The sequence below is a fragment of the Trichosurus vulpecula genome, chromosome 3 (genome assembly GCF_011100635.1).
Source record: "Trichosurus vulpecula isolate mTriVul1 chromosome 3, mTriVul1.pri, whole genome shotgun sequence".
Taxonomy (NCBI): Eukaryota; Metazoa; Chordata; class Mammalia; order Diprotodontia; family Phalangeridae; genus Trichosurus; species Trichosurus vulpecula.
In genome coordinates this window covers 154,442,581-154,457,457 of record NC_050575.1, presented here as the reverse complement: position 1 = coordinate 154,457,457, position 14,877 = coordinate 154,442,581, and the positions used below count along the sequence as shown (strand labels likewise).

At 39.2% G+C, this 14,877-nt stretch overlaps 1 protein-coding gene across 1 annotated transcript in view; it reads left to right on the top strand.

The window, feature by feature from the left end:
* Positions 1-14,877, top strand: part of LOC118841851 (liver carboxylesterase 1-like) — a 60,298-nt gene that overhangs the window by 26,760 nt on the left and 18,661 nt on the right. Inside the window, exons 7-9 of the mRNA XM_036749515.1 lie at positions 2,325-2,429; positions 4,037-4,075; positions 6,402-6,542. Coding sequence (XP_036605410.1) covers positions 2,325-2,429; positions 4,037-4,075; positions 6,402-6,542 — 285 coding nt within the window. The remainder of the gene's footprint in view (positions 1-2,324; positions 2,430-4,036; positions 4,076-6,401; positions 6,543-14,877) is intronic.

Genomic DNA, 14,877 nt, shown 5'->3' with positions numbered 1-14,877 from the left:
TTCTAAAATGTCTAGACCATTTCATAGCTCCATCACCTGCATTAATATCCTCTTCCTGAATCTCTTCCATCTTCCACAATTTTCCTTTTTTTGTCAGTTTCTCCAATCTGATTAATGATCTCAGAGATGCTTTCATTTTTTCTAATTTGTAACAATAAGGCAAGATTGGATGAGCATGAACGTGCCTGTATGGTTCAGCATCTCAAAGTTTGAGAAACTCTCTAGGTAGAAGGCAGAGGAAGTATGACATTTAGTTAGACTCTAGAGGATCAAATCCAAGGACCAATACCTCCAATTTGATATAGCAGTATTTATATTCCAAAACTAGTAAGCCTACCTCAATGTAGCAACAAGGACATTATAACACAGTATTACAGCAAAGAGTCAAGTCATCCTGTAACCTTCCCTCCTGCTAGGGCCTTCCTGTAAATAATCACTCACAAATCCTAACCATCTGCTTGCCTGTATTCTCTCCCCTCCCAGTTCTCTGGTCTCTGCAGTTTCCTGGTTTTCACTCCCTACTCTGCACTCTTTCTGCAGCTCTGTCATCTCATTCCCTTTGGGTTGAATTTTCAATTCTGGTTTCTCTTATGATTTCTGAATTCTTGATTCTCAGCTCTCAATGGCTACCTTCTGTGTGTATGTACTCTTTTTCGGGACCCAAGGGATTAATGCCCAATGGGTTTGGGCCTGAGACTTAGTGGCTAGTAAGTAAAGGGATTAGGTCTGCCTACAATTAAACCTCTAACTAAACTTCCCTTAATTGGCCCACTTGAGGTCTATTGAGTGGGTGGGAAGGGTCTTTAATCCCTGATTGGCATCACAAAGGTTTGGGCCTGCCTCTAATCAGGCCTCCCTTTGTTGGTCCTACATGAGGCCCATTCTATGGGCAGGAAATATCTTTGCCTTACATAATTTTGGTGATTTCAAACATTTTTAAGTAGCTTAGGTTTTTTTTTTTTTTACTTAAGAGCAAACTTTTCACATATTTAATAATTTATCAATTGTTGAATGATATTTATTCTTATAAATTTGAATCAGTTCCTGCTATATCTTAGAAATGCAGTCTTTAGAGGGCAGACCCAAGGTGGCAGCTTAAAAGCAGGGACTCGCTTAAGGTCTCCCCCAAATCCCTCCAAACACCTGTAAAAATTATTCTAAACAAATTCTGGAGCTACATAACCCACAAAATAGCAGAGGGAAATAAGTTTCGAGCCAAAGGCAGCCAGGATGGTTGTAGGGGAGGGTCTATCACACCATACTGGGAGCAGAGCACAGCCTTACTCAAAGTTCTAAAAACAAATGTTTAAAAAAATTGCTTTTACATGCAACTGGGAAATAAGATATACAGGCAATGGGATATAGAAATCTATCTTGCCCTACAAGAAAGTAAAGCGAAAGGGGATGGGGGGTGAGGGGAGTGAGGTGATAGAAGGGAAGGCAGACTGGGGAAAGGGGGAATCAAAATTTATGCCATCTTAGGGTGGGGGTGTAGAAATGGGGAGAAAATTTGTAACTCAAAATCTTGTGGAAATCAGTGTTGAAAATCAAAAATATTGAATAAATAAAAGAAAAAGTAAAAAAAAAATAGATAAGATTTGGATGAAATAATGAAGAGGGAATTGATCAGAACCAAGAGAATGTTGTCTACAGTAAAAGCAATACTGTTTTAAGAACAACTTTGAGCAAATAAGTCTTTCTGACTATTATAAATCCTCAAACTAACTACACCAGACATATAAAGAAGGTGCTATCAGCATCCAGAGAAAAAATTGACAAATAAAAAGTATGTATAGAATGAATTTTTTTAAAAAAGAAAAAGAAATGCAGTCTTTATCTCTTTACTGTTTCTCTTTTACTCTTAATTGAACTGGATTTTTTCTAATTTTTCATATATATAATCAAAATTCTTCATTTACCTTCTGGGATCATCTCTGTACCTTGTTTGATCATGAACTATTCCCCTATTCATTGATCTAAAAAGTTAATTTCTTCCTTGTCCTCTAATTGGTTTATGATATAGCCTTTTTTATCTAGGTCATGAATCCATTTAGAACTTATCTTGGTACATCATATAAGGAATTGATCTAAACCAAGTATCTGCCATACTGCTGTCTCCTTTTTCTGGCAGTTTGGTCAAATAGTAAGTGCTTATCGATTACTTGAGGTCTTCATCGAGTAGTGTACCTAATCTATTTCTATGATCACAAATCACACAGGAAGGAGCAAGGCTTTTTGAATTTCACTCTTCTGCCTTCTGTTCTAGAATTTTTCATGTCACACTTTCAGGAACATAAGATTGTCCCTGTTAAATCTGGTTACAGAAAATTGCAGGCATTGCTGGGTGTAAAACAACCACTTCAGCCAGCATGGTTCACTGTTTGCGGCAGAAGACAGAAGAAGAGATCCTGAACATAGCTCAAAAGATGGTAGGTGACATGAGAGTTCTGACCCCTTTTCCCTTTAATAAGAATAAATTTACATGGTCTCTTCAGACCTGCAAGTTTTGCTAGGCAACTTAGATGGCTTGCCATGGGTGAGAAATATTGACCTGCAGAACTGCTGATCAGTGAGTTGGGAAGGAACATTTATCTTCACCAGAAACATAATAAGCCATTTTTATGCAAGGTTTCAGGTGTGACAAAATGTTCACTTGAACATCCCTACAGGGTGCCTTGATTTTGGCAGCAAGGTGTGAGGAAAAGAGGTTGATACTGGTGGGAAAGCTGGGGAAGAGCTCAACTTGTACCCAAAAACTAAGGCCAGGGGTAGGGAACCAACCTTGCTATGTAAAATTTATATTCAGTCAAAAGGCTGAACATAAGGATCTAGAAGGCCACTTCTGGCCTGAAGGCTGCAGGTTCCCCACCCCTAATACTAAGCATTACATCAATTATTTTTGTTAACCCAAAGCTATTCAGTTTTTCCTTTGGTCCTGAAAGATACAAGAATTTATAATGTTCGTATTTATAATATTTGACATTATATGATTTTAGTGACTTGGAGAAAAGCCTTGATTTCCTTATCTTACTTGCAACTCTGACTTTCACAAAAGTCTCTCCAACTCACTTTGTTTAATTTGAAAATCATCCATGTCATGATCTAGTAAAGGGTTTTCCAAGTTTCATTTCTGATACCCACCTGCCTGCACATAAGGGGCTTGACCAGAAGGATTCTTGATGGCCCTCTTCACATCAGGATACCATAGTCAGTATTTCTGGGAAACTGTTCTTATATAGAAGACTAAAGTGCGTATGCAAGTGTTGGCATGGTGAGGAGGTGTTCTCTGGAACTACAGGGAACTTGGTATGTTTTTGCTTTGCCTGAAGAGATGGAGCTTCATAGAATAAGCCATCCTAAAGATTAATCTACCTTTCACAGTGAGGCCGATAAGAGCAAAGACTAAGTTAGTGTTAAACTGTACAAAACAAAATAGGATACTTATTTAGAACTACTAAGGCCCCAAACAAATTGACAATGAGACACACCCAGATAAGTGAAGTCAAAGTAGTTTGTTGTATAATTTCCATGATTTATTCCTTTGTACATATGAACCCAGTTTATCAGGGACTAATAATTAAGTTTTGAGGAATCCAGTCATTCTATAAATTCAGAACAAGGGCATAGCTTTTTCAGAAGTGTTCAAAATGCTAAGTGGCTATTTTTGTAGTTATTTCAAGGTTAGATTAGATATTCAAAAATCTGTGGCAAAATGTCCCTCTTCCTAGTTGTAGGCATATATGCCTCTTCTGGCTTTTCTTCCAGAAGTCTAGCTTGGGGAAAGTGTAGGTAGGAGAGCAAAGAGCTCTAGATTCTCAGGTGGTTGCTCTAAGTTGGAATTCTAAGAGACCTTATGACTCTCTTCATGGATTGCATAGCCTGACTTTAATACTGCTGTGAAGCACAGGGACCAGAAATTCTGTATACTTCATACCTGAACCTAATCTTGACAAAGTATGAAAAATTCAGGTGAAACAGCAAGATGAGCACTTTGTGGGATTTTTTTTTCTCACCCATCTTTTGTCTATCTTCACAGGAACTACTCCGCATGGATTTTGTGGGAGACCCCACACAGGTTAGACAATCTTGTTTTGTTTTGTTCTGTTTTAATTATTCGAGTCTTGATTTCTTTACGCTCCAGTTAAATACAAGGAAGGCAATCCTATTTGAATGGAGTCATTTCAGACCCATAGCCTTGTGGAACAGTCTACCCCATTCACGTGCTACTGCCAGATTAATATACCATATTAACCACTAATGAAACTGCCCTTTTGTTCGATTAAGCTAAGTTAGGTTCGGATTCCAATTTGCACTGGCAATAAGGCACACTCCCAACAGAACAAAGTTTTTTTATTGAAAGACAGAGGAAATGTTCTATTAACCCCGCAACCACATTATTTAACAATTCCTACTACACAGTTAACACAGTGACAAAGACAGAGACACAGACACACAGAGGCAACACCTGTTCTTAGGCAAACCACCCCAGGTTTCTCCAAGCTGGGGAATCCCTCTCTTCTCTACAAAGGCAGAGACACCGACAAAGGACACATATACAGAATACAACATACAACATACATACATTCACCATCCCTAAGCTGGAGAACCTCGTTTTTTACAGCCACCTTGGTGAGTCCTCCCCATGGGTGAGGTTCCAATGTGCCTGTCCCAGGTGGTGACTTTTATAGGGTCCTGAACAAAGAAAGTTTTTCCTGCTAGGGAGAGGATCCATCCCTGCCACCCCGCCCCACCCCCATTCCTGAGAACTGCCTCTTCAGGAATGTTTAGGAGTTATTTCCTATTCTTTGTCTTTGAAGTTTCTTGTTATCAGTCTCCAAGCGGAAGAGTTTGCAAAAGGGGGCAAGGAACTTGACACATACATGCTGAGTTTACACTGTAATATGGAGGATCTTCTCTAATGATTTATCATTCAGCTCTTCAAGAGGCCAAGGTTGTTCTATTTCATTTTCAGAGCAGCACCCTAGGGAAACAGCTGACCTGGACTTACAAATTATTTCAGAAATTGTAAGAGATACTGCCAAGGCTCCAGGCAAGGAAGGCTATGATTGCTAATGCCAACCACCTCTTATATACCTTGTGAGGATAATGCCTGTAAGTCTTTGCTCTAGGCTAATTGTTAAGTAAAAATCTTGAGGGGTTAATTGGCCCACTTGAGATTCCAATATTTTCTACTCAGTTCTGTAATACTAAACTTTCTCCCTAGGCCCATAGCTCCTATCACTACAAAGTTAGTACCCATTACAATATTTGTAGAAGATTCTAGGACCACTTTTCAATTCAAATTATCCCTTAAATCCCACCTGTTCCAATAAATCCTCTTGGAATAATCAAAAGAGGAAAAAATAATTTCCCTACAGCCCCACCATCTCTAAGTTTGGACTTTTGAATCTTCCCAGATTCTTACCCCCTCCAAACAGCTACAGTATAAGTAGATAGATAGATAGATAGATAGACCTATATCTATCTATCATAGATATAGATAGATAGCTATACATATATATGTGTACATATAATGTATCTACACACACACACACACACACACACACACACACACACACAGGTATACAAATGTTCCCTCTCTTCTTACCCTACTTGCCATGCTGAACTGAGGACCTGCAGTTGTCTCGCACTAGGGGCATCATGATGTAGTGGAAAGAACCCTGGATTAAGAGTTAAGGAAATCAGGGTATAAGTCCTGACTCTGACACTTAATAATAATTATACTTTAAGCACCTCACTTCCTCCTAAGCCTTGGTTTCCTCCTCTCCAAGTGAAGGAGATATAGAAATGTTAAGTTTATAAATGAAAATGAAAGCTGCCATATTGATATATTTCTATATCACTGCTTTCTTTTGTAACCCTGTTTATTTAATGCATTTAAAACCATTTTGAGGAGTTCATGCCACAAAAAAGTGTGAACCCCTGGATTAGAGTAACCGGAGAAGGTTCCTTAGAGAATGTAATACTTAAACATGGTCTAAACAAGACAGGAAACCATTCAATACTTTCCATCTGTGCAACCAAGACAACCTTTTATTAGGGATTAGTTTTTGTAACCTCATATGTTTCTACACATTTGTCCATATTAGCTGAATTAAGTTTACTTAACTGGTTGTCTAATCCATTACATTCAAATCAGTTCTAAGAGAGTAAAAAGTAATTGATTCACAAATAATCCATTGGTGAGATCAAGATAGTACCCATAAAAGCCCTTGTGGTTTAGAATAAAGTTCCAGGATTTTGTCCCTGCTGATCTTATCAATGGAGGGAGAGAATGTGTCACTCCATAGTCCATAGAGGAAGTTCATTAAAAATATGGCATAGTTTAATTCTCTTTGGGTTAGCATGAGAAAGTGTTTGTAATTTTTTTTTCCTTTCAGAAAATTGTATTGCCTCCTACAGTTGTGGATGGAATATTTTTCCCCAAAAGTCCCAAAGAGCTCCTCACTGAAAAGCAGTTCACTCATATCCCCTATATTGTGGGATTCAACAGTGATGAATTTGGCTGGATTCTTCCAACTGTGAGAACATTGTGTTTCTTCTTTATTCTTATGGTTGTTTTTTTGGTCTCCAGGATCAGGAATACCCTACTTGTTGGCTAAAGAAAAAAAAATCTTCATTGTGATGAGAACACTCTGTTGATTTAGCACTGTACTTCTCTCCCTCAGTATAGGATTATATTTCCAGTGGTTCTAGACAGTGGTTAAGTCATTGGAGGTGTAAAGCTTTTATTTAGTACTCCCTAACTCAAAGATCAGTGACCTTAGGGATCATCTAATCTAAACACTTCATTTTGTAAATAAGAAAACTAAGGTACAAAGAAGGAAGGGATCATCGGGGGTCATATATGAGTTAGTGGCAGACTTAATATTAAAACTTAGGCCTTTTCCCTTTTGGTGTACTAGTCCCACAACCCAGAATATAGGACCCTCATGTTCCCTCCAACTTCCTAGTTGACCTTAGTGGTGATAGGGAGTCACTGGAGTTTATTGAGTGAGGGTGGAGGGGTTAGGGGGACATGATAAGATCTCTGCCTTATGGAAAAATCATTTGGGCAGATGATTGGAAGATGAGTAGCGAGAGACTTGAGGCAGGCAATTCCACCAGTAGGCTATTAGAATAGTCCAAGCATGAGTTGATCAGGACATGCACCAGAGTGGTGGCAAAAGAGAAGGGGGCATATTTGAGAGTTGTTACAAAGGTGAAATGGACAGAACCTTGGCAACAGTTTGGTTATGGTGGGAGAGAAATAGTACAGGGTCAAAGATATATTAATGGTAAGGAGGTGGCCCATTGGCCAGCCTCCTAAACACAATAAGAACCCTAGGATGTTTTTATCAGTTGGATAAATGTGAGGCAACTATTACTTTCATAATTTAAAAAAAATCTTATTTTGTGGTTTCTTGAGATATTTTATAGACTAAATGAATTAATTCATCTAATTCAACTTAGAAAATCTTGTTTCAATGACAAAGATAAAAAGAAAATATTTTCTTCACTTGTTTGACAAGGAATACTTCATTTGTTGACTGCTATTGCATTTTGCAAATTTTCATTTTTAGGAATGAAAGGGACTTCCAGGAGCCAAGATGGTGGAGTAGGCAGTAAATCACTGTAACTTTCCTCTCACCTCCAACAAGCATAAAATAGTACCCCAAAACAAATACTGAAACAGTAGAACCAGCAAAACAGCAGGGTGTAACAACTTTTCAGCCTAAGAAACTTGAAAGATCAGCAGGAAAGATGCGTCTCACTCAGGTAAAAGAGGAGTACAATACAGGACAGGAAGTGTCCCAACAAGCCAACAGCAATCCCACCTTAGCAAACCAGTGGGAGATCCTGAGCCCCAATGTAGTGGAACAGGCAAATGCGCTTCAGCATGTGCTTCAGAATAGCCAGGGGAATGGGCAGACTCCAATGCCTAGAACCACCATGTGCTTCAGTGTGGTACTGGGTAAACAAGCGGACCCCAATCCAGGGGTACTTAAGCATACAGGCAGCTCCAAGCTGGGCCTCCACCATGTGATTCAGTACAGCCCCAGGAAAATGCAGAAACACTGCATCAGCCTCAGCACATGCCAGACACCACCATTAGGACCCTTCTCAACACCAGGTAAGTTGCCAGACCCCTACAGCCTCCAGCAGTGCCAGCCAACCCACAAAGAAGCCCCTCAGTGTAGTACCTGATACAAGCGTCCCCCCATGAACCTCAGGGTAACAGCAGTACTGCAGTCCTTGGCACAAGAAGCCTCAGGCAGTGCCCCTTCCACCTCAGGAGTAGAACTCAAATTTAAAAGAAAGGGGAAAAGCCATAACTGTGAGTAAACAAACAAACAAACAACTGAAAAAAGAATCTGATCATAGAAAGTTGTTATGGTGGTAGGGAAGATTAAGACATAAATTCAGAAGAAGACAACAATGTCAAAACAACTAGGCAAAGCGCCAAACAAAAAGGAGAAGTAGTCTCAAATCCAGAAAGAACTCATGGAAGACTGCAAAAAGGAGTTTAAAAATCATGTGAAAGAGGTGGAAGAAAAATTAGGAAAAGAAACAATAGTGATGCAAGATAATTATGAAAGAAAAATAGCTCGGACTGGGGTGGAGCCAAGATGGTGGAGTAAAAGCAGGGACTTGTTTGAGCTCTTCCCCAAACTCCTCAAAATACCTGTGAAAAATGACCCTAAGCAAATTCTAGAGCTACAGAACCCACAAAATGACAGGGTGAGATAAATTTTCAACCCAAGACAACCTGGAAGGTTGACAGGAAAGCTGGCAGAGGAGCACAACCAAGCACAGATGAGGTAAATCAGGCCCCAGGGAACTGAGTCATTGGGAACTGTGGTGGTTTCCAGACTTCTGAACCCACAAAAGTCAAAGACAACATAGAAGTTCAGTATGAACGGTCTGTCAGACCTGGGTGAATGAGGAGTGCAGTCTGGCCCCAGCCCAGGGCAGCAGAGCCTGAGGTGGTGGCAGCAGCAGCAGCAGTGGCTACTTCCAAAGCTCCCAGTCCACAGATGGTGGGGGAATCAAGTGAGTGATCACAGGGGGATTGCAGGGATCTCTTGGCTGGTCCTGAGGCAGGATTCTCTTGCTTTTCTCTGCTTGGATCTGGATCACTGTCCTGAGTAGCAGTCTTGGAGTAAGGAGGAGTGCTGGTGTGGCAGAGCTTGTGTCTGTGGTGGAGAGGGAATACTTCTCGCATTTACAAGGCAGAAGAGAATGCTAGTATTCACTCACAGAACACAGCACAGGCCAGGAAAGGAGTAAACCCCTCTCCTTTGATCATACCTCTTTGAAAGAACTGAAAATTTACAGGCACCTAGAAGTATCTCTGAAAACAGCTGCACAGAACCCCTCAAGTATTGGAGAGGACACCCTACACACACACATATACATACACACATGGTTGAATCAGTTCACAACTCCACCTACAATGCATTAATGTTTCGTTTTTGCCACCTCCCATCCAACATTTGTCATTTAACTTTTCTATTCTACTACTCAGTCTAACAGGTATGGGGTATCACCTCAGAATTGTTTTAATTTGCATTCTTCCAATCAATAGTGACTTGCAGTAGTTTTATATGAGTACAGATAGCTTTGATTACTTTATCTTAAAACTTATCATACCTTTTGATCATTTGTAAATTGGGGAATCATTCTAATTTTTATGAATTTGACTCCATTCTCTGTATGTTTGAAAAATGAGGCCTTTATCAGACAAACGTGTTTCAATTTTTTTCACAATTACTATTGCTAACTGTATTTCCATCTATCCTATCTTTCCCCCCACTCCATTTATTCTATACTCTCTCTCATTTCACTCTATTCCTCCTCAAAAGAGTTTTGCTTCTGACTACCCCCTTCCCCAATCTGCCCTCCCTTTTATCTCTTATCCCATTCCCCTCCTACTTTCCTGCAGGGTAAGATGGATTTCTATACCCAATTGGTGTGTATGCTATTCCCTCTTTGAGCCAGTTCCCATGAGAGCAAGGTTCACTCACATCCCTTCACAGACGCTCTCTAATATAAAACTTTTCTTGCCTCTTTTATGTGAGATAATTTATTCCATTCTACCTCTCCCTTTCCCTTTTGCCCAGCATGTTCCTCTCTTACCCTTTAATTTTATTTTTCTTTAATTATTATCCCTTTATATTCAACTCATACCTGTGCCCTCAGTCTATATATACTCCTTCTTGGGTACCACAAGAATGAGAAAGGCTGTAGGAGTTGCAAATACCATCTTCCCATGTAGGAGTGCAAACACTTTAACCTTATGAAGTCCTTTATGATTTCCCTTTCCTATTTACCTTATTATGCTTCTCTTGAGTCTTGTATATAAAAGCCAAATGTTCTATTCAGTTCTGGTCTTTTCATTAAGAATGCTCAAAAGTTCTCTATCTCATTGAATATCCATTTTTCCCCCAAAAGATTATACTCAGTTTTGTTGGATAGGTGATTCTTGGTTGTAATTCTAGCTCTTTTGCCCTCTAGAATATCATATGTAGTGTAAAAGTTGCTAAAACTTGTGTTATCCTGACTGTGACTCCATGATATTTGAATTGTTTCTTTCTGGTTGCTTGCAATATTTTCTTCTTGACTTGGGAACTCTAGAATTTGGCTACAATATTCTTGGGATTTTTCATTTTGAGATCTCTTTCAGGAGGTGATTGGTGGGGTCTTTCAATTTCTATTTTACCCCCTGGTTCTAGAATATCAGGGCAGTTATCCTTGATAATTTCTTGAAAGTTGATGTCTAGGCTCTTTTTTAAATTTTTTTGGTGCTGGTGTTCAGGTAGTCCCATTATTTTTAAATTCTCTCTCTTGGATCTATTTTCTAGGTCAGTTGTTTCTCCAATGAGGTATTTCACATTGTCTTCTTTTTTTCCATGTTTTTTTGGTTTTGTTTCATTGTTTCTTGATTTTGCATAAAGTCATTAGCTTCCATTTCCTCAATACTAATTTTTAAGGAATTATTTTCTTCAGTGAGCTTTTGGACCTCCTTTTTCCACATGGTCAATTCTGTTTTATGAGGTATTGGCTTTTGGAAATTCTTTTACCATTTGTCCTAGGCTTTTTTTGTCTTTTTTTAAAATTTATTTAACATATTTAGTTTTCAGCATTGATTTTCACAAGAGTTTGGATTACAAATTTTCTCCCCATTTCTACCCTCCCCCCCCCCACTCCAAGATGGCATATATTCTGGTTTCCCTGTTCCCCAGTCGGTGCTCCCCTCTGTCACCCCATTTCCCTCCCATCCCCTTTTCCCTTCCTTTCTTGTAGGGTAAGATAAATTTTTACGCCCCATTGCCTGTGTATCTTATTTTCTTGTTGCATGCAAAAACATTTTTGTTTGTTTTTGAACATCTGTTTTTAAAACTTTGAGTTCCAAATTCTCTCCCCTCTTCCCCTCCCACCCACCCTCCCTAAGAAGTTAAGCAATTCAACCTAGGCCACATGTGTATCATTATGTATAACCCTTCCACAATACTCATGCTGTGAAAGACTAACTATATTTTGCTCCTTCCCAACCCATCCCCCTTTATTGAATTTTCTTCGTTGACCCTGTCCCCTTTCGAAAGCGTTTGTTTTTGACTACCTCCACCCCCATCTGCCCTCCCCTCCATCATCCACCCCATTTTTTTTAAAATTTTTATTTTTATTTTTAGTTTACCATGCATGGTTCTACATAGTTTTGAGTTCCAGTTTTTCTCCCCTCCCTCCCCCCACTCCCCCCAAGACGGCATGAAGTCTCATATAACTGTCATGTATAACTTCGCATTGAATTAATTTATGCACTAGTCAAGTCGTGGAGAAGAATTTTGACCAATGGAATGTATCATGAGAAAGAAGAAACAGAACCAAAAAAAAAACCCAAAAACAAAAACAAAAGAGAAGCAGAAAAAGCGAGCATGTAGTGTGCCTCAGTCTGTATTCAAACTTCGCAGTTCTTTGTCTCGATGAAGATAGCATTCTCCATCGTGAGTCCCCTGGAGTTGTCCTTGCCCCTTAGGTTGCTGAGAAAAGCGCAGTTTGTCAGGGTTGTTCCTCACGGAATCCATACATCTGTGGCTGTGCACAACGTTCTCCTGGCTCTGCTCTGCTCACTCAGCATTATGTCGTGTAGGTTTTTCCAGGTTGTTATGAAGTCTGCATCATCCCCATTTCTTATGGCACAATAGTATTCCATCACCTTCATATACCACAGCTTGTTCAGCCATTCCCCAATTGATGGGCATCCCTTTGCTTTCCAATTCTTGGCTACCACAAAGAGAGCTGCTATAAATATTCTTGTACATATGGGTCCTTTTCCCGCTTGCGTGATTTCTTTGGGATACAACCCTAGAAGTGGTATTACTGGGTCAAAGGGTATGAACATTTCTATAGCCCTTTGGGCATAGTTCCACACCGCCCTCCAAAATGGCTGGATCAGCTCACAACTCCACCAGCAATGCAACAATGTTCCAATTTCCCCACATCCTTTCCAGCATTTATCATTCTCCAGATTTGTTATTTTAGCCAATCTGACAGGAGAGATGTGGTATCTAAGAGTTGTTTTGATTTGCATTTCTCTAATCAGCAGCGATCCAGAGCATTTTTCCATATTCCTGTAGATAGCTTTAATTTCTTCCTCTGAAAACTGCCTGTTCATATCCTTTGACCATTTCTCAATTGGGGAATGGCTTGTATTCCTATATATTTGGCTCAGTTCCCTGTATATTTTAGAGATGAGGCCTTTATCAGAGATACTAGTTGCAAAGATTTTCTCCCAATTTTCTGCTTCCCTCCTAATTCTTGTTGCATTGGCTTTTTTTTGTACAAAAACATTTCAATTTGACATAATCAAAATTATCCATTTTGCATTTTGTAATGCTCTCTATCTCTTGTTGGGTCATGAATTCTTTACTTTTCCACAAATCTGATAAGTAAACTATTCCTTGCTTTCCCAAATTACTTAGAGTATCAACTTTTACTCCTAAATCATGAACCCATTTTGACTTTATTTTGGTATATGGTGTAAGATATTGGTCTATGCCCAGTTTTTTCCCTACCATTTTCCAATTTTCCCAACAGTTTTTGTGAAATAGTGAATTATTAGCCCAGAAACTGGCCTCTTTGGGTTTATCAAAGAGTAGATTGCTAAACTTGTTGATTTCTTCCCTCTTCTTTCCTGTGGGGTAAGATTCCCAATTGCGTAAGTATGGTATTCCCTCCTTAGGCCTAATCTGATGAGAGCAATGTTCACTCATTCCCCCCTCATCCGCCCTCTCCCCTCCTCCCACAGAACTGCTTCCTCTTGCCACCTTTATGGGAGATAATCCATCCCATTCTATCTCTCCTTATCTCCCTCTCTCAGTATGTTCCTCTCTCATCCCTTAATTTGATTTTATTTCTTTTAGATATCTTCCCTTCATTTTCAACTCACCCTGTGTCCGCTCTCTCCCTCTCTCCCTCTCTCTCTCTCTCTCTCTCTCTCTCTCTCTCTCTCTCTCTCCCCATACATATATATATATACATATATATGTATATATACACACACACATAGATATATAAATACATACACATTCACCCATATATATACATAAACATATATTATGCATATTCCCTTCAGCTACCCTAATACTGAGGTCTCATGAATCATACACATCATCTTTCCATGTAGGAATGTCAACAAAACAGTTCACCTTTAGTAAGTCCCTTGCAATTTCTTTTTCTTGTTCTTTTTCTTGATTACCTTTTTATGCTTCTCTTGATTCTTGTGTTTGAAAGTCAAATTTTCTATTCAGTTGTGGTCTTTTCACTGAGAAAGCTTGAAAGTCCTCTATTTTATTGAAAATCCATATTTTGCCTTGGAGCATGATACTCAGTTTTGCTGGATAGGTGATTCTAGTTTTTAATCCTAGCTCCATTGACCTCCAGAATATCGTATTCCAAGCCCTTCGATCTCTTAATGTGGAGGCTGCCAGATCTTGGATTATTCTGATTGGGTTTCCACACTACTAAAATTGTTTCTTTCTGGCTGCTTGCAGTATTTTCTCCTTGATCTCGGAGCTCTGGAATTTGGTGACAATATTCCTGGGAGATTTCTTTTTGGGATCTATTTGAGGAGGCGATCAATGGATTCTTTCAATTTCTATTTTGTCCTGTGGCTCTAGAATATCAGGGCAGTTCTCCTTGATAATTTCTTGAAAGATGGTATCTAGGCTCTTTTTTTGATCATGGCTTTCAGGTAGTCCAATAATTTTTAAATTATGTCTCCTGGATCTATTTTCCAGGTCAGTGGTTTTTCCAAGGAGATATTTCACATTATCTTCCATTTTTTTCATTCCTTTGGTTCTGTTTTATAATATCTTGATTTTTCATAAAATCACTAGCTTCCACTTGCTCCAATCTAATTTTTAAAGTAGTATTTTCTTCAGTGGTCTTTTGGACCTCCTTTTCCATTTGGCTAATTCTGCCTTTCAAGGCATTCTTCTCCTCATTGGCTTTTTGGAGCTCTTTTGTCATTTGAGTTAGTCTGTTTTATAAGGTGGTGTTTTCTTCAGTGTATTTTTCGGTATTTTTTGGGTCTCCTTTACCAAGTCATTGACTTGTTTTTCATGGTTTTCTTGCATCCTTCTCATTTCTCTTCCCAATTTTTCCTCTACTTCTCTAACTTGCTTTTCCAAATCCTTTTTGAGCTCTTCCATGGCCTGGAACCAGTTCATGTCTTTCTTGGAGGCTGTTGGTGTAGGCTCTATGACTTTGTTGTCTTCTTTAGGCTGTATGTTTTGGTCTTCTTTGTCACCACTTTTCCCACTTTTCCCACTAACATTCTCCGCAGTCTTTGGTGTTTTGGGGTTAAGGAGTCAG